The following is a 23408-nucleotide window of genomic DNA, read 5'->3' on the forward strand; positions in this document are numbered from 1 at the left end:
CTAAGCAATTGCTATGCCATGACTGTTTCTATCTGGCTCCAATCTCTACTACGTGAGTTCGGTATTTTCCTTTCCCAGCGCCTCGTTCTCTAGTGTGACAACATAGGGGCGACCTATCACACAGCAAACCTAGTGTTTTAGGCACGTACAAAACATGTGGAAAGCGACTACCACTTTGTTCGTGAAAGAGTTCAGCAGAAATCATTGGAAGTTCACTTTATATCAAGTAAGGACCAATTAGCCGATGGCCTCACAAAAGCATTAGTGTTTACAAGGTTTTCCCATCTTCGGTCCAAGCTCAACATGTAGCCTTCCCCGATGAGCTTGCAGGGGCGTATTAAGGAAACACTTTCCAAAAGAGATGACAGTAAGATTAAGTCAATAGATGACAGCAAGCTCGATTCTATTCAATGATCTGAGGAATTGTATTCATTCATTTCTTTCAATTTCTGTAAAGATTGTAATTATAGTTATTTTATTGATGTAAAGATTATTATTATAGCTATATGCTAATCTTTCATATATTTTCACCAATTCCTGTAATTACCTTAAGACACAAGTTTTGTAATTTTTATAACATCTGTAAGCCACTATATCTATATATACAACTCCTCTCCACAACAATGGTACGAGAGTTTCCATCTTATGAGTATTGTTCTAGACCAGAAGGCTCCCACATTTCGAAATTGGGACTTGCATCTCCCACTTTCAATGTTTTGTTTTCATTTACTTTCCTCTGTTCTTTTTGTCAAAAAGCTGAGAAATTTGTATTCAAATGGCTTACTAGCATTCATAAAAATTTATCATGGTACAACTCTAAAAGATTCATAAAAATTATGTGCTATTAGTTTTAGTTATTTTATAAATTATTTTTTGCGCTACATTTTTTGGGGGATAATTTGTGCAAAACAATAAGGAGCCCTTTGTTGATAAACATCCAAGCCAGCTGCCTGCTTGCTAACCATACCCAAAAATCGATGTGAATGAAGAAGAAGCAGGTCTCCTTGGGAATTTCCTCTACTTGATGATTTTCTGTACAGTCTGGGATGGAATTCTGTCTCCTGGATTTGTGAAGAACCTGGTCGAGTCCATTCTTCCTTCCCCTCTCTTTGTTTTTACAGTCCTCGGACGCAAACTATTCTTTTAATCTACTTTTGTTTCCTGTACCATTCCACGCTACGTGCTTGAGCGGCTTCTGGAGCTGTTATAAGAAGGTGGTGCATGCTGTGTGTCACTCAATACATCCTGCAAAGAATCACCCAAATTAGTTTTAATGTGGGTTGATGTTTACAGTGTCACGACCTACTTGAATTGCCTTTTGGGATAGATCCACTTGCAGTTTTTGGAGGAAGAACACACCGTATTTTTACTACCTCAACTTACTTGGTGCGAGGAAAAGATTTGGCTGTGGTCGGGCGAGTAGCCTCCACAGCTGCCTCCCAACATTGAAGGGTGCATATTTTCCTCGGCCAGAGCTCTCAATCTGTTCAGTTCTGGCAAGACTACCTTTCCAAGATCCGGTCTGTCTTTCCGCCTCAACTCTGCACAGCTGAGCGCAATCTTGGCAAAGCCCAACACTTCTTCAACTGGCCAATCAGGCACGGCTGGATCCAACATCTCAACAAAAGTCCCCTTTTCAATAGCCCGCTCAACATGGTGAGTCAACCCCATTGGTGGCTTGGCTGTTACCATCTGAAGAAGCATAATGCCAAGGGAGTATATGTCAGATTTTATACCCAGCATGCCAGTTTGTTGATACTCCGGATCTATATAGCAGAAAGTGCCGGCTGTTGACGTCATGCGATACTGTGTCACACTGTCGGCAACTGATGGAGGGACTAGCCTGGCCAAACCAACATCGCTAATCTTGCTGACATAGTTGCGGTCAAGCAAGATGTTGCCTGGTTTAAGATCACGGTGCACTAGCGGCTCTGGTTTGGTCTGGTGGAGAAAGAGTAGGGCGGTGCCAATTTCAGCTGCAATTCTAAAACGAAGCTGCCAAGAGAGAGGAGGAGTGTTTCCTCTCTGGAAGAGACGATCATCTAAGCTCCCATTAGCCATGTATTCATAGACTAAGCAGCCATACTCTGGGCAGGCTCCAAGCAGGAGAACCATGTTGGGATGCCGAATGCAACTCAGTACTTCAACCTGAGAATGGCAGAATAATGTAGAAAACCGTATAGTTTTTTTAATTTACTTGAATACCATGATGCCAATATAGAAGCATATCTTTATCTCATTGTATTGCATACCTCTTGCTGAAACTGCGATCTTCCTTGAGCTGCATCTGGGCGGAGAACCTTAATTGCAACCGGTGTGTGGTCAAGATAGCACTTATATACAGGTCCATAACCCCCTTCTCCAATTTTACGAGATTCTGCAAAGAACTCTGTTGCTGTTTCGATCTCGTCAATCGTGTATTTCCTGTACCTGACATCTGAATGTGCCAGAGCATTCAGGACCTTGTTCTTCTCTTCCGCTTCTCGAAGTGCTTTCATTTCTGCATTAATTCTCTTTTGTGATTCTAGTTCTGCGATCCGCTTAGCTGCTTCCGCATGCTCTAATGCTGCCCTGGACTTCGCCTTTTCCCTCTCTGCGATTGCCAATGCAGCTTCCTCTGCCAGTCGCGCCTCTTCAAACCTCTGCTCTTCTTCAATTTTCCACTGCTGGAGCTCCATTGCCTGTAGTGAAGAATCAACTCAGAAGCTGCCCACGTGCTGGGAGCATAAAGCAGATGCAATTTTTCCATACCTTCTGTTTTGCCGTGAGTGCTTCTTTGCAGGCTGTGCTGTACATGTCCATTGTCTGTTTCAGCTCCAGCTTTAGCCTTCTCATTTCAGCCTCCACATCATCCTGCAAGTTTCAATACATAAGTATCTGCCATGACTTTTTTTTTTTATTTGTTTCGTTTCACTCTTAACATAAATGTCGCTTTGTACATAAAAACATCTTGAGTGTGAGTGGATCATTTAAAAAAATTATTTGAATGTAAGTGGGTGTTTTTGAAGAATTTATTCTCTGGCTAGTGGAATTGCATAAATCACAAAGATGTAATGTTTCTTTTAAGAATGTAGATACTTGGATAGCCTTCCAAATCTCGACTGTATGGAGAAAATGATGCAACCAATTAAAAACGAATAATGTCAAGAACTTCGATAGCATATCTGCATGTACCTAGTGATGTTATATCTAACTCAAATGTCAAATGCATAAATTTATTTCTGAATGTATGCAGACATGCCCGCATGATGGTATTTGTATATGGCATTTGTATTTCTGCCCCAGTCAAAATGACTTCAAGGCCTTACCACTGTCTGCGATGACCATGAAAGTCTTTCGCTCTCATGTGAAGCTGATGAAAATTCAAATGGACCACCAAATTCTAATGACTTCCGTCCCCATTGTATTGACTCAAAGCTTGGGTTGTCCATCTCTGAGCTGCTTGACAGCCGTGGGGGAGTCCGCCCTGTTTCTATGGTGTCATAGAATGAAGGAAACATGCGGTCAGTGCTGGGTCTGCCAGAACTGACAAAGGATATGTCCGTATCTGGCACTGAGAGTTCTCCATATGATTTTCCATTTGTGCCTCTTCCTCTTGTAAATGGTGACCTGATTCCAAGGATGATCAAGCTCATGTCATTCCTTCCAGTGAACAACAGGTATATCCTTAAACAAATAGATTACCTATGATACTATCTATATCATCCTTTGGGCAGTACAAAAGTATATTGTGACGTACTTGATAGAATCCATCTCATGATGCAAGTTAGGTGGAGGCTCAAATGATGTCCTTTCTGGTACTGTGGAGGATTAATACAAGTTACTTTAGAATAAGAACTGGTAGACATAAATGGTAAATGAAGTAATAAATGAAAGAATTATAATTGAAGTACGTAACTGACCTTTTGAAATTGTAGCACTGTGGGAATATGTCTCATATGGATCTGGTTTGATAGTTTGATTAAGAATTTGGTCGTGGAATGAGGAGATTTGTGGAGCTTGACGGGAGGCAGAGCGTGTGATTGCGACTTTTCCTTTAGAGATTACATATACATTGCAAAAATCTGGTGCACCTTTCGATACATTTCCAACAATATCCGTCGTCTTGAATCTTCTGTCAAAATTTTTTTTAAAATCTCTGGAGTTGCGAATTATGGACAAGATTGCATTTATCATTACAGAGACATGAATTCTATTCTACCAGCTCTCTTAAAGTCCTGTTTATATACTAAAGTTGGTCATTGATCATATGAATTGCTTTTCTTACTCCTTTCATAGTAAGCACCCATTCCATATCACATATATGGCATATTTATGAGATTCAATAAATTTAAGGGCATCCCTGGGCCATAAAGCTCTCTGCTTTGCAATAGGTTGTGGGTCGTCACACTGTACACAGCCTTACCCCTGCTTTTATGCAGATAGGCTGTTTCCTTTGACTCGAACTCATGAGTCACAAAGGAGTAACCTTACCACTGATCCAAGGCCCGCCCTTGAATTCGAGAAATTTCTATCAAGAAATTTATTTCATTTACTGCAAAAGCGCAAAGTGTATCCCAAAGTTTAATGTACTTAGTTGTAAGGATGGATTTATGGATTGAAATCTCATGTAGAGCAAAATATGTTATAAGAAGAGACTCTTGCTCTCAGATCAGTTCTCAAGTTCAAATAGTTCAATTTTAGTGTTACATTAGTTGGTTCTTTCTTCACAAATCTTTTTCTGCTTGCTTAGATTATGTTTTCTTCTATGAATAAACTTTATGAGGCACAAAAATATAGAGAAGTGGGCAATCAAGAAGGTCTTGTTGCAGGGTTATTCCATCATAGTCAATGGGGATTTATAAATAGATGTTTATTGCAGCATCAGGGAAAACTTCAAATTTGTTTTTCATCCTGGCATGCATGGTTTTAAATTGTGGCAGCGGGTAGTGTAATGTAATGATAATGGGTGTAACGGGAAGCGGGAGTAGCAGATGTTACATAAGGGAAGCGCCGTGAATTTTTTTGAAGCACACACAACCTTGTGCATATTAGCATACTTGCATGTTTTAAACTTTTAGCCCTTTTTAGAAAGAGTTTTAGTATATTTTGGATCCTTTAGTTCGACTAACTAAATTATTTGATAAGGATAATAAGTTTACATTTATTTTAAACTGCCATTGATAGAAAAATTACGTGTGTGTGGGTATTTATACTTCTCATTGTTTTTATCTGTGATAAATTCTTATGTGTTCTAAATTAATTAATAAAATAAAATACATTATACACTCCATTAATCTATTAGACACATAAGACATACGAATAATACAAATATAAAATAGTTAGAAAAGAAATAAAGTTGAAGTTGAAAAATTTATAATATAAATATCACATTACTAATATTATCAAAATAAAATATTTTTCTAACACATACTTTCAAATTGTTAATTAATGCATCTATTATGAGTATTTAAAGAAATAGTAAATTTTGTATCATTGTCATTCTCGTTATAATCTTTTCCCCCTCTCACCACATGGTATATGATTTATGAAAGAGAGAGAAAAAGTGAGAAGAAAAAGTTAAAAATAAAATAAATTTTTTGGTGTAACAGTTCTATAGCAATTACGTAACAGCTGTAGCAGGCCTTTACGTAACGGTCGTGATTTTTATTCCCACCGATTTCGCGGTGTGTAACGATATTGGTAACTCAAAAAATCGTTACATAATGGCATTACATAACGATCGCGGCCATTATTTAAAACCATCTTCGCATGTTCTCTTTTCCAAGTGTATGCATCTTAATTTTCCCAATACTATATACCAACTGTTGCAGGCTGATAAGGGTAGTCAGATGGTGCAGCATATGAGCATCTAATTTTTCCAATATTTGGACTTCCTTCTTTTCTTTTTGGCACTGTGGGAGTTGGCAAGTATAACTACATTTATCTGCATTCACTGTCTGATTGTTTGAAATGGAAATGAAGGATCATACCCATGTCTTCAACTTGTAGTTGTGATATCAGGAAAATGAAATGAAGAATAATTTGGCTAAAGTTCAATAATTTGTACATACCTGAGAAAGCGATTTTTTGAGGCTGCACCAAGAACCAAATTCTCAATTGCTGCTTGAGTTACATACTCAATTAATGCTCTCGCTACATCTGTATCTTCTAGTATAACATCCTTGCAATGTATCTGATGTCAAAGTTGCATGTAATCAGAAACATTAAAATGCACATGCATACACACAAAAGTGAATTGAGCATGGAACTTTGGTGGTGGGATATCTCACAACTGGAATTTGTTTCTCCTCTACTTATGGAACTTTTGAGAATTATTAGAGGATGAGCTATAAGGTCTTCAGTTATCTATTAAGTACTAATTTAGAGAAGGTAATCAGGTGGCGAATTTCTTGACTCGTCAAGGAGAGGGAGACAACACAAGGAGATATTTTGTAGGCGATGTGCTGCCAAGTAAAATGAGAGGTCTCATTTGTATGGATAAGATGAGCATTCCAAACCTTCGTCTTTAATTGTTATCATTTGATTTTTCCTTTGTTTTCCTCTAGTTTATGTTTGTAGGTAATTGAAATCATTTTACAGAAAAAATTGTTTATGTTTGTTTTTGGTTGGTTTTGATTAAATAAAGACATGTTTATATTGTTTTAGTTGGATAATGGTTCTGATTTTTTTAGTATTGGTTTTGATGTCTGGGATGATTTTGTTAGTTTATTTGTAAATCTCATGTGTCTTGCTTGTAATCACGGTATTCCTCCGCCATAAGTGAGGGTTATTAATAAAATTGAGATTTTCATAAAAATAAAAAAAAAAAGTGAATTGAGCATTTGAGCTGATGCATTTGTAGATGTCTATCAATGGCATAGTTCTGATGCCTTCCAGATGGCACTTGCGACTTTTCCCTTACCATTCTTATTCCCATAGGAAAATAGACAAAATTAGTTCTTGGCACTTACATCTTTTCGTGTACAGAAACAACGGAATGGAAGGAACAATTCCTTGGTATTTTGATCAAGTTCACCATGGACTTCAGAGATGTGGTGTATTTCTGCACCAAGAAAATTAAACATTATTTTCTTCATTAAAAAAAATTATAACAAGTCCTCCAAGCATGTTCTTTCATTTTATCTCTTTCTTTTTTTCCCTTGTTATACTGTTTTGCAAGCTAAAAAAAAAAAAAGAAGCTCATTTGCCCATATTTCCACATATTAACTTTCTTTCTTTGTTTTCCCGAATTAGAACATGCATTGAGCATGAATGCCGCATGTATAATGAGGGAAACAGAGTACTCATATCTAGTTTTCTGAACCTAGGAATGAGAGGGAGTAATCCGCACAGATCTTTGCATTTATATGTATAATTCCTTCCCCTCGCAATTTAATCTCTCGTCCTTTCCTCCTCATCATCAACATTGTTATTGAAGTAGTAGTTGTTGCAGCCATCTTCAAGAAGGAAAAGTGGAGCCAGGTTTGACAATAGTTGGATGCACGTGATATTGTCAAGCAGAAGACAGAGACATACTTAGCAGCTGTTGAAAGGTGGTAAGGACCGACTAAGGGTAATTGATTATTACTATCTTCACTTCACTCAATCTCTCCTCTCTTAAATATAACAGGCTAATTAGTACAGATTGATGCAGCTTATACTCTTCATTTATTAAGATTTTAGCCCCTAACTTTTGTTATAATCAAAATACCATATGCAAAATGTGTACTCTCATTTCTGCTGCTAGAGAACAGATCGTGCCTACCATAGCACTCTTGGATTGATCTTTTCCCCCATTGAAGTTTCATTTATTTTCCTATGAACTGATAGAAAATATTCTAGAAAAAGTTGAATAGTTTGACATTCATAATTTTCAAGTGGCTCAGAAAATGGAGAACACAAATTGTACAATTTGTTATACCCAAAGAAAAAGGCCTATAAAATTAGTCAATGTCTTAGCAAATCACCGAAAAATATATATTATGCAGTAGAGGATTTGAATATATACAAGCATATGTGAGAGAGAGAGAAAGATTACTTTGACCAGAAAGAGAAGGCGATGAAGCAAGTAGGCCTTTGGGTTTGACATGGATGAGTATGACAGTTTGGCCTCTGCCAAGAAGATTATCAGTAGCCCATATCAAAGCACTTTGGCTGCCTTTGTCCTTATCTATGGCCACCGCTACCAACCCATTTGCTCCTTCCTTCTCTACATTTCCTTTTGGATGCCACATCTCTTTCCTTCTTCCTCTAAATCAATCTCCTCCTATATATGTCTGCGTGTGTACAATTTCAAACAGCAGAAACACACCCACTTCTTTTCTTTCCAAAATAAAGATCAAATTAAACATAACCCACAAATTTTTAACCTCGATTTTCGCCTATCCCCCGAAGTTCTTGATGAGAACCACCTTCCTCGCAAATGAGTCTGTGCAGAAGAACCACAACTGGGTTAACAAATCAAAAAATGCTTTTTGTTCATATGTTCTCCCCACGCCACCCAAGAGCCAGGAGAGACAAGAAGCTCCCCCTTCCAACCTGTTCTGTGTTTTTCTTTTTCTTCTTTTCTATTATTTGGTCTACTTGGGCAAGAAGGGCTTCAATTTTACGTGTCTTCCCCCTGCTCTATCCTAATTTAGTCATTTTGATTCTTTCAAACACTATTCTCTCTCTCTCTCTCTCTCTCTCTCTCTCTCTCTCTCTCTCTCTAAGTTGCATGAGAGAGGCCCCATAATTTTCGGGCAGCCTGCCATTTGACTGCCAATACCTTCATTGTATGAAAAATCCTCTTCTACGGCTGTGAATTGTGGCTGACTGATATTTAATTTCTGCCTGCAAAGGATAGAAAAATGGAAGATCAAAGGTTCAATTTAATACATATATCAATTTCTCACCAGAAGATGATCTCATGCGTTTGTTAAAACTTTAAATGTAAAACTTCTACTGATTATTATTAACCGACATATAGAAACCATTTGTATCTTTATACACAATGAGGATCAAATGATTTGAAAATATTAGTTGAAAATATAGTTGATTTTGAAGTTTGAAACAAAGAAAGGTAAGGGTGGGGATGTTTTTAAAGGGAAATACAAACGAAAACCGAATTGAGATTACAATGTTTTTCCCTATTCATTTGATTTATTTCTTAATTGACAATAAAGAGTCAATGATCTATATTATTGACTCTTACCTTTCTTTAAATATATATTATTGGTGCAACATACCCAAAAATTTCGCTAAAATTTCTCTGATATCACTTGTAAAAACCTAAATATTTCATATTACAATAATTACTGATAAAGACAGCGGAAGTCCTCAAATAGTAATTATCAGAGTACTAAGCTATCTCAATACAACAATAATATCATTTCCAACATCATAATTTACATATCCCTAGAAGAATGGTTTGAATACATAAAAAACATGATTTAATTAAATATTTATTCTAAATAAAGTCTTCTATTCCACCCACGTTTCCACTGCACTACTCTAATTACTGTTATGCTCCTCATAACATTTAAAAAATATTTGATAATGATGGGGTGAGATATTTTTCAGTAAGACGGAATAGATTATTATCAGTGTATGACAACATGAGTTTTAGTGTATAAAAAACACATCTATTAAATAATTAACTTTATTTTAAGAAATCATGTAAAACTGTACTCACAACTATATATCTATAAAATACATACTTTGTCGTAATAAGTTTCTTTGTATACGTAGATCATATGATATATATATATATATATATATATATATATATATATATATATATATATATAATTTTCCACAAAAGTGGTGACGAAACGTATAACTTGTACATATCTTTCCATTTTTCAATTCGTACCGATCCATTCGTTCGTAGAGTTATTTACTCGATTGCAGATATTTTTGGAACACTGCTAACAAAGGGACAATATGAATATCTAATTTGGCCTACTATTGTGAATTTATATGGGGGTTCAATAGAAGTTCCATTTCGTGAATTAAAGGAATAAACATAGGAAATTAAGAAAAAGATTGAAAAATATTATATATATATATATATATATATATATATCTAATGTATATTATAGTATTATTATTTAATTACTGATAATAATTATTTAATTAATTTAATTAATTAATTAATTATTTATTTATTTATTTATTTATTATTATTATTATTATTATTATTATTATTTTCATTCTCAAGCCTATCATTTTCTGGGTGTTACATTCTCCCATCCTTATAAAAATTTCGTCCTCAAAATTTACTGTTTGTCTGCTTCTCATCCTTAGAGAAAACACTTTCAATTTTATTAATTACTCTCACCTATGGCGGAGGAATACGGTGATTACAAAGAGGGTTTCGGGAGATTACAACTATTTAAAATTTTCCCAAAACCATTCACGTTCCAAAACTAGAAACTCTATCTATCCTACGTTACACTATACAAATAAAAGTACGCAGTCTTACTCCCTTTAATCTGATTGGCTCAACTCTAAATTCCACTAAATAAGTGTGGATATCCCTGACGCATCTGAACCTCGAGTTCCCAGGAAGCCTCCTCAATGACATGATTGCGCTACAAAACTTTTACTAGTGGAATCTTCTTCATGCATAGCTCACGTTCCTTCCAGTCAAGGATCCACACTGGCACTTCCTTATAAGCTAAAGTGTCTCCCAACTCCAGTTCTTCATAGCTAATCACATGGGAGGGGTCTGGGACGTATTTCCTTAGCATAGAAACATGGAATACGTCATGGATCCTAGACAAGACTGGTGGTAACGCCAAACGATAGGCAATTGGACTCACTCTTTCAAGAATCTCGAATGGTCCAATATACATAAGGCTCAACTTACCCTTTCTCTTGAACCTCATAACACCTTTCATCGGTGCCACCTTCAAGAACACGTGATATCTTGTGTTAAACTCCAATTCTCGTCGGCGAGTATCTGCATAACTCTTATGCTAACTCTGCACTATTCTGATCCTATCCCTGATGAGTCTGACTTTATCGTGAGTCTGCTGTATCAGCTCTAGCCCCAATATCTATCTCTCCCTAATCTCATCCCTGTACAACAGGGATCGACACCTCCTGCCATACAACGCCTCATACGATGCCATCCCAATGTTGGCCTGGTAGCTGTTATTATACGCAAACTCGACCAATGACAAATACTGCATCCAACGACCTCCAAATTCTAGCACATATGCTTGCAGCATATCCTCCAGAATCTGTATCGTCCTCTCTGTCTGCCTATATGTCTAAGGATGAAAAACTATGCTAAACGACAATTGAGAACCCATGGCCCCTTGCAGACTCTTCCAAAAACGAGAAGTGAACTGTGGGTCTCTATCTAAAACTATGACTAAGACGCCATGGAGCCTAACTATCTCCTGGATATATAAATCAGTCAATCTGTCCATGGAGTAGCTAACTCTGATTGGTAAAAAGTAGGCAATCTTCGTCAGTTGATCCACCATTACCCAAATAGCATCCTGTCCATGCAATTCCGGCGGCAATCCCGTGACGAAATCCATCGATATATGCTCCCACCTCCACTCAGGAATGTGGAGTGACTGCAATGATCCCGCCTGTCTCTAATGCTCAGCCTTCACTTACTGACACGTCAAACACTGATCCACATACTAGGCTATCTCCCTCTTCATGTTGCTCCACCATAAGGACTCTCGAAGATCCCTGTACATTTTAGTACTACCCAGAAAATGTACAGTATATAGAGATCGATGTGCTTCCTCCAGAATAACTTTCTTAACCTCAGGATTGGTAGGAACGCATAACCAGGTACGGAATGTAATGACCCGGAGAAAGTATGGTATTTAAATAATAAAGAGGGAGAGAAATGGAAACAGTAACATAAGGAGGCAGCCGACTTCGTCGACGACATTGCATTTTGAGATATAATGAACCAAGAAAATTTATCAGGTTGTCATCGACGAACACAGGGGATTCGTCGACGAGGGTACAAGAGGGCCTCGTCGACGAAACTTGTCTTCGTCGACGAGAAAATACCGAGAGGTTTTGGGGCAACTCTGAATTTCGTCGACGTAGGGAAGAGCTCGTTGACGAAATTACTATTGACCTCGTCGATGAGGTGATGTGGCTCGTCGACGAGGCCACTAGTATAAATAGTGTAAAATCCGAGTTTAAATGTAGAAAAATCAGAAAATTCTCTCTCCTCTCTCCTCTTACGGTTTCTCTCTCCTCTCTCCTTGATTTTAGCTCCATTATTCGCCAGATCGACGATCTGAGGCTACCACGACGCTCTTAGGGAAGTTCTCTCCAAATCTGCTGGAGTGGATCGTTGGTGGGGTAGAGTTGAAATCCGTCTCTAGTTTCAGGTAAGGCTTTTTATGCTAAATTTGGTCTTACCGTAGTTATAGGAAATGATATTCACGTGAAAATACTGAAGTTTAGTACTGGGATTTGTCGATTTCAGGGAATTGAATAGGAAAACCTACGGGTGTGAGACCAGGATTTATAGGGGCTTTACTCAGCAGTCAGGTAAGGGAATAAACTAAAGCAGTTAATTTTCATGTAAATTACTATTATTTATCAGCAAATTAATTTTTATAAAAACATGTATTATATCTGAATATTATTGAGTAAATATTTATTGGAAAAATACTGTTGTATATAGGAATTACGATTTTAGAATGAAATGTATGATTTTATTCAGCATTGTGTGGCATGAATAGTATTTTTACAGGCGGTGTTTATGGATCTGATGAACAGGGTTTTCCATAAGTAACTAGATCGGTTCGTAGTGGTATTCATTGATGACATTCTGGTATACTCAAGGAGTACGGAAGAACACGTGGAACATTTGAGGTTAGTGTTACAGATTCTACGAGAGAAGAAGTTGTATGCTAAGTTGAAGAAATGTGAATTCTGGTTGAGTCAGATTGCGTTCTTAGGCCATGTGGTTACTAGGGATGGAATATCAGTTGACCCTAGCAAGATTGAAGCTGTGGTCGACTGGGTAAGGCCGAAGAATGTGTAGAAGGTTCGGAGTTTTCTAGGACTGGCGGGATATTATCGTCGGTTCGTAGAGGGTTTCTCTAAACTGTCTGGACCTCTGACTCGATTGACCAAGAAGAGAGTCCAGTTTGAGTGGACCAATTATTGCGAGCAGTGTTTTCAGGAGTTGAAGCACCGACTAGTTACTGCTCCAATGTTGACCATTCCTTCGGGGGATGGTGGATTTGTGATTTATAGCAACGCATCTCTGAAGGGCTTAGGATATGTGCTTATGTAGTATGATAAAGTTGTGGCGTATGCTTCTCGGCAACTGAAGGAGTATGAGAAGAATTACCCTATGCATGATCTGGAGTTGGCTGCTGTTGTTTATACACTGAAGATCTGGCGACACTATTTGTACAGGGTGCAGTGTGAGATCTTCACTGACCATAAGAGCCTCAGGTATTTCTTAACGCAGAAGGAGTTAAATATGAGGCAGAGATGATGGCTAGAGTTGATTAAGGACTACGATTGCATGATCAGTTATCACCCAAGGAAGGCAAATGTGGTGGCTGATGTGTTGAGTTGGAAGTCAGGACCTACAGTTGTATCTACGGTTGTAACTCAGTGTCACATCAGACCACGTCAACAATCCTATTACCATTCATTTGACCCGACCCGCATTGGGTACCGGGTAAAGAGTTATTTCATTCATACAACCTAACAGCGGAAGACGGTATATACATAACAGTCAAAATATAATACCCAGAGTATCAACATACATATGTGTAAACATTACCACCCCATACTCAAAAACAACTCAACTCTACGAGAATTACCCCTCTCCTAGTCCAAAACTCACCCTGTATGTCAAGGTCCCAGCTCCCTATGGTCACGGAGCTCTATCACCTGGCCTATCCCTGTTCCCTAAAAAATTTAGATAATTTTAGGTGAGACACATCTCAGTAAGAAGGAATAAATTATTTACAGTGTGTGGTCATATGAGTTCAGTCATAACACACTTATCAAATCAACATTTCATCTGAGAAAAATACACTGATAAACATATTTTCATAATCATATAGATATACAACACAAGCTTTTATAAGATTTAAAACCATTCCTAAAGTTTATTCATTTCCAACACACATAATTACCTGTGAAGTTCTTGAGAATATGGAAGATTGCTCGCCCATACAAGTAGCTTTCCTCTGCCCTAACACGTTATGCTGCCAAGAATTGCTATATCTAATACCTATTAGGGCACTCACCTTACTCAGTAAGCCCTCAGATAGAGAGTTTCACTTCGACTCAATTATTTATTTTATAAAACAAACACTCTTTCATTTCTTATAATCATTTCCCATTGTAACTCATTACATATCTATGTATACATAAATTTACATGTATGTACTTTACATAATACAATAGATCACATAATTCCGATTCTCAACACATTCACAATTTCCATACTGAGCATACCTCCCCTAACGGCATCAGTAGGAACCTCATAACACAATTTCCATATTGAGCATACCTCCCCAACGGCATCAGTAGGTACTTCACCACACAATTTCAATACTGAGCATACCTCCCCAATGGCATTAATAGGAACTTTATACACACAATCTCCCTACTGAGTATACCTCCCCAACGGTATCAGTAGGAACTTCACACACACACAATCTCCATACTGAGCATACCTCCCCAACGGCATCAGTAGGAAAAGAAATACCACCCACCCGCAATTATTGTGCGGTATTAGCATATCATCAATCATATATCAGTATATACGTTTCAGAATTCACGTTCTCATTTTCATATTTCAATATTTCCATATCAATATACATCATTAATCTCATATCAATATATCTCAATTCATTTCAACATAAATGTTCTCATCACTTTTTGTGCACATTTCATCATCTCGTAATAATATATATCGTGTTTAACGTATTTCAACATTTCTCAAAATACTCATATCAGTAATTCACAAAATATCATTTTTCAGACAAAACATTTCTACTCACATATAAATATCATATATCATTATTTTTCACTAATCACATAAATAATTCTCATTTCAACATTTTCTCAGAAAGTACTCATCATTATATTTCACATTTTTCAACATACATCGTATGCCACACAATTTTCATCTATTATTCATAAAATATTAATTTCACACTCCAAAATATCATCATTTAAAATTACTCAAATGCCACACAGTTTATCTAATATTTATATCATAATAATTTTCAGACAAAATACCAAATGCTCATTTTCACATATTAATTTAAACAGTAATTCTAAAAATGCTGTTATAATTTATTCCCCTTACCTGACTTACTGAGAGTCTCGTTAACACCCATATCCTATGCCATTGGCGCTCGAAACTCAACTCCTGCAATTTGCATTTTCCTCAAATTAATTAACTTATTTCCCTAAAATTATACCCATCTAACCTTTCCTAGGCTCCATATACCCCAAATTAACATTTAAACTAACATTTAACACCCCCACTTAATTTTCTGAATTATGCTTGCGGGTCCCAAAATTATACCTGTGACACTCACCCGGTCCCTAAATTTCAGAAATCCTACCTCAACCCCAAATGCTCAATATTTTAGCATTTCTAAATTAATACTAATTTATTAAAAATAAACCCTTTAATAACCCCCATATCCCAAATTTGGGGTTTTGCCCACGACAACCTCACGAGAAATTTGTCCCGTTAGACTTGTAGAGAATCATCCCTAGATTCTCGTGGTGCGATCTGATTGTCAATCGGGCTTATAATTTGTAAGAAATTGAGAAAAAAAAAAAAAGCAGAATTTGGTTTACCCCAGGAGATACGCATACGCCGCTCCTACCACCGATATGCTCCGGTAAAAATGATGGCAGTGAAGAATAGAGTCCAACGGTATCTTCTGATTTTTGATCGGGCGAGAATCCGTCACGGAACTAAGGAGAGAGGGAGAGAGAACAAGAAGAGAGAGAGATTGTGTCTTGCGTAGAAGAAAAAAAGAAGAAGAAAAGAAGAACAAGGAAAAAGGGGGTGTGTCGACCTACTTAATTTCCACATTTTTTTTAAATAAATACAATATCACAAAGCTCTACGGATCATAGCCCACCTGGACCCGCGGGTACTAGGGATATATTAGAACATATAGCAGAAGCCTAAGCAGTAGGAAACATACAATCATATACATCTCATTATACCATACATCACAATACCGGAGTTACTACAATCACTGTATACATGTACACAACACTCAACCCAAAAAAATGTCTTAGGGTCATTTCCACAAAATACATCTGACCCTATCAAAATACTTACCCTTCTGGAAGGGCAGATCTACCGTACTAGATCAGCGGGGCTTTACCCGCTCTCCTATTAGGGGCTGTTGAAATATTTATGAAATTCGGGATGAGACACCTCTCAGTAAGGGAAATAAGCTAATACTAGTGTATGGTAACATGAGTATTTCGTGTTATACATATACCATACAAAACATATTCAGTAAACTGTTATGTCAAATCTTGGAAAACATATATATCATCAAAACATGGCAGAACATACTGCATTTTCATAAACATATATCATCTTATATAATAATAATACAAAAACATTCCTCGTAGGTTAGTTGGCTGTTGTCATGTACTACCCCCACATGACTGGGTTGTGTGGCTGGAAGACGGGACTTGACAATGGTTGGCCGACCACTGTCAAGTCAAAAGTACAGTCTGTCAGTCTAATGGGTCTGCCTAACTTGGTCCGTACACTAGGGGCACACACACTTCTTAAAAACCACATCGACCATCTAATCTCACACCACTCCGTACAGCGGCGTCAACACAAATATCATGATCATGATGACCATGGACACATAGCAACGGTATCGTGCAAGTGCTAGCTTAGACCAAGTCAACTAGGTTTTGATACCATATAACATATACTAAAACTGTGATACATGAATATTTCATATCATTATTTATCAAATCAATCATATCATTTTGCATATACATATATTAATATCAAGAAAATCATTGGCCCATACACCGGTATTTTACATTTTATCATAGCTCGACCCGTACGCTGGCAAATCACATTCATAGCTCGGCCCGTACACCGACAAATCATAGCACAGCCCGTATGCTGGCAAATCACATCCATAGTTCGGCTTGTACGCCAGTAAAATATATCCATAGCTCAGCCCGTACGCTGACAAATCATACACATAGCACATCCCGTACGCTGGCAAATCATATAAAAATCTCGGCCCATACGCCAATTTTCCATTATAAAAATTCATATCATTAACACATTCCCAGAAACAGTATTTCATATTAATTTATACTCATGCCACACTAAACAGGTTTTTCATATATTTAACATATCATTACTTTCAACAGCATTTTCCAGAATATAAATCATATATAAATATATTTATTTTCCTGAAATCAAATGTTATAACAATATACATATTTTTCATAAAAATTAGCTTAGTTTATCCCCTTACCTAATTCTTAAAAAACTCCTAAGAAAATCTGTCCTGCACCCGCAGGGGTCCCTACTCAATATCCTGAAAAAAACATTCCCCAGAACCAAAGTTCAGTATTTTTACGTGTACTACACTTTCTACAACTATCGAGAATTCAAATATTGAGTAGAAAGGCTTACCCTGAATTTGAAATGGTTTCCACTTCAACCCCACCGACGATCCGCTCGGGTAGATTTGCAGAGAACTTTCCTAGGAGCGTCGTGGTGGCTTCAGATCCTCGAACAGACGGAAATTCGGCCCGAAATCGAAGAGAGAAGGAGGAGGAATCGAAGGGTCAGAGAGAGAGAAGTTCTGCACAGGAAAATGACTAAAAAATCACGTTTAACCATATTTATCCTGCGAGATTCGTCGACGAGCCACGTTACCTCATCGACGAGTCCTGTAGAAAGTTCGTCGACGAACTTGAACCCTCGTCAACGAATTTCAGGATTCCTAAAATCTTCTCTCGGTATCTTCTCGTCGACAAATCCTGTCCTCGTCGACGAGCTCCTCTTATACCCTCGTCGACGAGTCCCCTGTATTCATCGACAAGGAGCTAAAAAATTCCTCGGGATTATCCTTTCCAAAATGCAACGTCGTTTAACCCTATACCCTCCTTCTGTTTCCGGTTTCCATTCCCCTTTCTTTTTATTATTTAAATAATATTATTCTTCGGGTCGTTATAGGGGGCGTCTCTAGATATTTGAGATGCTTCCTGAAGCTTAAAAGCTTCAAGAAGCTTTGGTTGTGTTCTTTTGTTTTATTTTGTTTTATTTTGTTTTTTATATACATATATATATATATATATTAATATTATAACTTTTACATATATATACATATACATATATATCTAATGTATATTATAGTATTATTATTTAATTAATGATAATAATTATTTAATTAATAATTAATTAAATTTTTATTTTTATTATTATTATTATTATTATTATTATTATTATTATTATTATTATTATTATTATTATTCCCAAGCCTACCATTTTCTGGGGTGCTACAGTTTTTACTATCCCGCTAGGAGGGTGAGTTTTGAGTTAGGATCGGCTGGTTTTTGGTGTTAGATTCTAGTTTTATCTTTTGATATTTTGAGGATTGTATATATATTTATAGTATATGGTTGAATGTGGGTAACTCTGGTATATTGTATTCTACGGTTGGATGAATGAAATCTATGTTTACTGTTGCTTAGGTTTCCGCTATGTATGATAGGTGTGTCCCTGTTACCCACGAGTTCGGGTTGACTTTGTTATACCTTAAGTTAATGATAATTAATATGGTTGATTATATAGTAAATTAAGCAGGTCGTTACAATACTTATAGAGAATCTCTTCAGGATCAACTTGGCGGCTTCTGATCATCGAAACAGAGAGAAACAGGGCGATAAATCTAGAGAGAAGGGGAGAGAAATCGAGCAGGAGAGAGAAAAACAGAGAAAAAATAAATTTTTCTCGTTGAATCCTGATTTTCTACTATTTATAGACCTTTGGCCACATGGTCTCATCGACGAGCCACATCATCTCGTCGACGAAGGCAAGAAGGGAGTTCTTCGACAAACTAATACCCTCATCGATGAATTCCAGGCCTTGAAATCACGCCTCTTGGTTTCTTTTCGTCGGCAAGACACATATCCTCGTCGACATGCCCAAGTAGGAAATTCGTTGATGAATGCAGAGACCCTGCTGCATCCTTTTGAAAATTTATTTTTCTCTACTTCCTTTTTATTAATTTCTATAATTATCTGGGTTACTACAGTATCAACCATCCGTCTGTGTTCGGCTGATGAAGTGTTGTATCACATCATAGATGTGGATTCTCTGGCAGCAATTTGGAGTAAACTAGAAAGCCAATGTATGTCTAAGTCTTTATCGAACAAACTCTTTCTTATGCAAAGTCTATATTGGCTTAAGATGGTGGATGGTTTAGATTTGAACCAGCATATCAACACATTCAATCAAATTGTGACTGATTTGATGCGTGTTGATGTAAAGTTAGAGGAGGAAGACAAGGCGCCGATGCTATTAAATTCTCTACCCGCATCTCACACTTATAAGAACTTGGTAACCACTCTTACACTGGGCAAAGAAAGTCTGAATTTGGAAGAGGTGACAAGTGCATTGCTCTATTTTCATCGAAGAAAAATGGCCAGCGATTAAGTTTCACATGGTGAAAGGCTTGTGGTGAAAAGTAACCAAGAACATGGAAGAGGTAAGTTCAGGAGCGGATCTCGGTTGCAGTCTGGGAAGAGGAAGGACGTGAAGTGTTTTAGGTGCGAAAAAATTGGGCACTTAAAACTGGAATGTCTAGAATGAAAGAAAGGGAATGTTGAAAATCTGCAGGTTCCGTCAAAATCTATAAATGTAGTGGAAGGAGACTCATGGAACAGTGATGGTGATATGCTATGTGGTTCATCAGGTTCGGAGTGCCTCGTGGATGATTCTTGGATTCTAGATACCGAATGCTCTTATCACACGACAATAAATAGAAAATGGTTCGACACCTACAGGTCAATTAATATTGGTTGTGTTTTGATGCGAAATGATATTTCATGCAAAATATTTAGTATTGGAAATGTCAAATTTAAAATTTATAATGGTGTTATAAGAACCATATGTGATATAAGGCATGTACCGAGTCTAAGGAAGAATGTAATTTCATTAGCCACTTTTTGTAGGTGGACCTACAGCTCTAGAATCCAAGTTAAATGTTCTGTGGCATATGCGGTTAGGGCATATGGGTGACTACATGTATTTATATGTTTGGGGACCAGTGTAGATAGCATCACGGGGTAGACATGTATGTTTTTCATGGGTGTATCACAAAAGGTCTTGGTTTATCTCATGTGACACAAACCTGATGTGTTTCCTAGGTTTAACTTGTGGTTGAGGTGGAGAACCATATCAGGAAAGAGATCCTCAGGTCATACATTAGGACTGAGTACATTGGTTTCGTTCAAGGAGTTTTGTGAGCAGAGCATGTTATATGCAGGGCTTCTAGGGAACTTCTTTGTGAAGTCAGTGAGTATGGCGCATTTTTCGTTTGACCGATCACCAAAGGTATCACTAGATGGGAGAGTTGAAGTGAATTGTGGGCAGGTTTTGCGGTAAACTACTCGGGCATGAGTGGATGTCCATTGGTGCACTATTCTAGTGATGGAGGACCTAAGCTTGGTGTTATGTCTAAATAGTACATCTTTCTGGGGTATAAGAAAGGTGGGTGCAAATTGGGTGATCCTATGACAAACAAAGGGGTGATCGAGGACATGGCTTCTAGTGAGAAATCCATGGGGCAGTGTACTCAGGTAAAGGAAGGGAAACAAATGCTAGAAAACTACGGCAGTACGGATAAAAACCTCAGGGAAGAAATGTGAGGAGTTCTATCTAAGGTCAATAGTATCATAGTTTAAATGGGCATGTGATGCAAGTGGAGCTATAAACTCGGGGTAGATATGACATTGTTCATATTGCAAGGAGTTTCACCTCAAGAGACCAGTAGAATCATGGTAAGCCCAAGTGCACTATCAGACCACCACTCAGGTATAAATTTGGCATTCTAGTGTTTTATGCATTCATTACTACCAACAGCAAGGTTCCTACTACTTTTCAAGTTGTAGTGCACGACAAAGGGAAAAATAGATGGATAAGTGCTATAGTGGAGGAAATGAAGTCATTGTACCAGATGTGGGGGTTGGTGAGGCTTTTTGTGGGGAAGAGGGTGATATGATGCAAGGGAGTGATATATCTGATTTTTGGGAATGACATGTTATTGGCTGGGAAGGCTTTGACTGATGTTAATTAGTTAGAAACTCTGTTGAAAGGTTTTGACATAAATGTGTTAGATATGACTAAGAAGGGTCTTGGTTTGAAGATTTGTATGGATAGGGTTGCACGGAGATTGGTGTTATCTCAGGGTGGCTTTGTAAATGAAATTGCAGGGAAACTTTGTTTGCCGTCTCAGGGGGGGTTCAATGGAGAATCGATGTGAAATGTCTACCGCTCGGTATCCAAGGACGGGCTATGATGTCTGGGATATGTCAAAGGTCCCCTATGATGGTGCAATGGGGTGTTTCGACAGGCACCAGAGTGGACCATTGGTTGTGAGATTTGTTGAAGACTATGTAGGGGGCTTTGGTGATATAAGACTTTCAATAGCTTTTGTGTTTACTATTATGAGGAAGGCCTTGTTGGAAGCTGAGGGCGCAGTCTCAAGTTGTTGCGTCTACAACTTAATCGGGATTGATGGTAGAAGCCGAAGCTACCATTGGCAAGTTCAAGCAACATTGCTTGGACTTGGTGTTTGTTTCCAATTGCTAAATGGGAGACGGTCGCAACCTAAGGTCCCAATTTCAAGGTGGTGCAACAGGTTCATATTTTCGGTTTCTCTTATAGGGCGTATGTTCGCCAAGGTGGAGATTACTGTGAATTGTGGCTCACATAATGAGTAGATAGCATACACAAAGGGAAAACATGAAGGGAATCAAGTAGGAACAGGGGAAATTGTCGACGTTAAGGCTCTAACCGTTGACGGTTTGGAGCAGAATTTCAGACAAATTGTATTCTGTCTGAAACCGTTGATGGTTTGGCTCAGGACACCCAGCACAGATTTCAAATTTTGAAAGGGTAACGTTGTAGAGACCCGAAAAATTAAATTAATACAAGTAATAAAAGAAAAAAGAGAGGAAAAGAAATGAAATGAAAGAGAATGAAAAAGGGAAAGAGAGCATCGGTAGGGGTTCGTCGACGAACCCTAAGTCTTCGTCGACGAATGTCCCTATAGTTCATTGAGAAATTTCAAGAAATTTCAAGTTCGTCGGCGAACTAGCCTTCTTGTCTACAAAGTGCCTTCATGGGTTCGTCGACGAATCACTTGAACTAGTCGACGAATGCCGGACAATAAATATTGAAACCCTTATTTTCAGTGTGTGATTCTCTCTCTCTCTCTCTCTCTTTAAACCTACGACTTTCTCTCTCTCTCTCCCTCTCTCTTCGATTCTGGCTTCGTTAAAGCCTGGATTGACGATCAGGAACCATCACGAGGTTCCTAGGAAGATTTTATGCAACTTAGGTAGAATAGATTTTCAGTTTGGGGTTTTGGGGCATCATCCCAAAATCAGGGTAAGTAAGATATTTTAGGTTTAATAGGTTGTTTGGAGTATTTGAAACCTAGGAAGTATTAAATGAAAGTTATTTTGGGAAATGAGTTTGTTTAACCTAGGAAAATTGTGATTTTTAGGGTTTTGAGCTATGAACGCCGAGGAGCGTATATTTTGGGGTGTTAGTGGACCTCTTAGTAAGTCAGGTAAGGGGAATAAATTATAAGAGTATTTTCTGAAAATTATTGGTTGAGACATATGAGAAATGGAAATATGATATTTTTCCTGAAATTATTATGATATGAGTATCAAATGAAAATTGTGGCATATGATTTATACTGAAATGTATTTGAAATTGAGTTTAGTGGTTTACATTGAGAATAATGAGGCTATGAAATGTGAATTGAAATATAAGATTTGAAATGTGGAAAATGATGAAAAGTGATATGTACTGAAAAGTAGCTTCTAAGAAATGATAAAATATGAAATATGAAAAATGTTTTATTAAGAAATGTTGAATAATGTAAAATGAGATATGTATACGTTATTATGAGAATAAAGTGTGTACTGAACTGATAAAAATATCATTGAAATGATGAAATGAGTTGTGAATACTGATATGTGAATATGAGAATGTGAATATTGCAATGTGAATACTGCAATATGGATATTGAAATGTGAATATGAGAATGTGAATATTGCAACGTGAATACTATAATATGAATGTGAAATGAGAATATTGGAAATGTGAAAAATTGCATTGTGAAATACTGCAATTGTGAAATATTTAAATGTGAAAATGG

General features: G+C 37.4%; 1 protein-coding gene across 3 annotated transcripts; it reads right to left on the reverse strand.

The window, feature by feature from the left end:
* Window positions 1–764: 764 nt before the first annotated feature.
* On the reverse strand, window positions 765–8591 carry LOC131151637 (U-box domain-containing protein 52-like). Of its 3 annotated transcripts, none has more exons than XM_058102911.1 (11): window positions 8352–8591; window positions 8021–8258; window positions 6954–7045; window positions 6054–6175; window positions 3903–4114; window positions 3740–3800; window positions 3309–3609; window positions 2752–2853; window positions 2253–2681; window positions 1384–2148; window positions 765–1245 (listed from the first exon to the last, which is right to left on the reverse strand). In XM_058102911.1, the coding sequence occupies exons 2-11, from the start codon at window positions 8214–8216 to the stop codon at window positions 1177–1179; spliced, it is 2349 nt and encodes a 782-aa protein (XP_057958894.1). In that variant the 5' UTR covers window positions 8217–8258; window positions 8352–8591; the 3' UTR covers window positions 765–1176. The 3 variants fall into 3 exon arrangements, with proteins under 3 accessions (XP_057958894.1, XP_057958896.1, XP_057958895.1); XM_058102913.1 differs by having other exon boundaries at window positions 3903–4111; window positions 8352–8562; XM_058102912.1 differs by having other exon boundaries at window positions 8021–8527.
* Window positions 8592–23408: the final 14817 nt, after the last annotated feature.

This window comes from Malania oleifera, chromosome 3, assembly GCF_029873635.1.
Source record: "Malania oleifera isolate guangnan ecotype guangnan chromosome 3, ASM2987363v1, whole genome shotgun sequence".
Taxonomy (NCBI): domain Eukaryota; kingdom Viridiplantae; phylum Streptophyta; class Magnoliopsida; order Santalales; family Ximeniaceae; genus Malania; species Malania oleifera.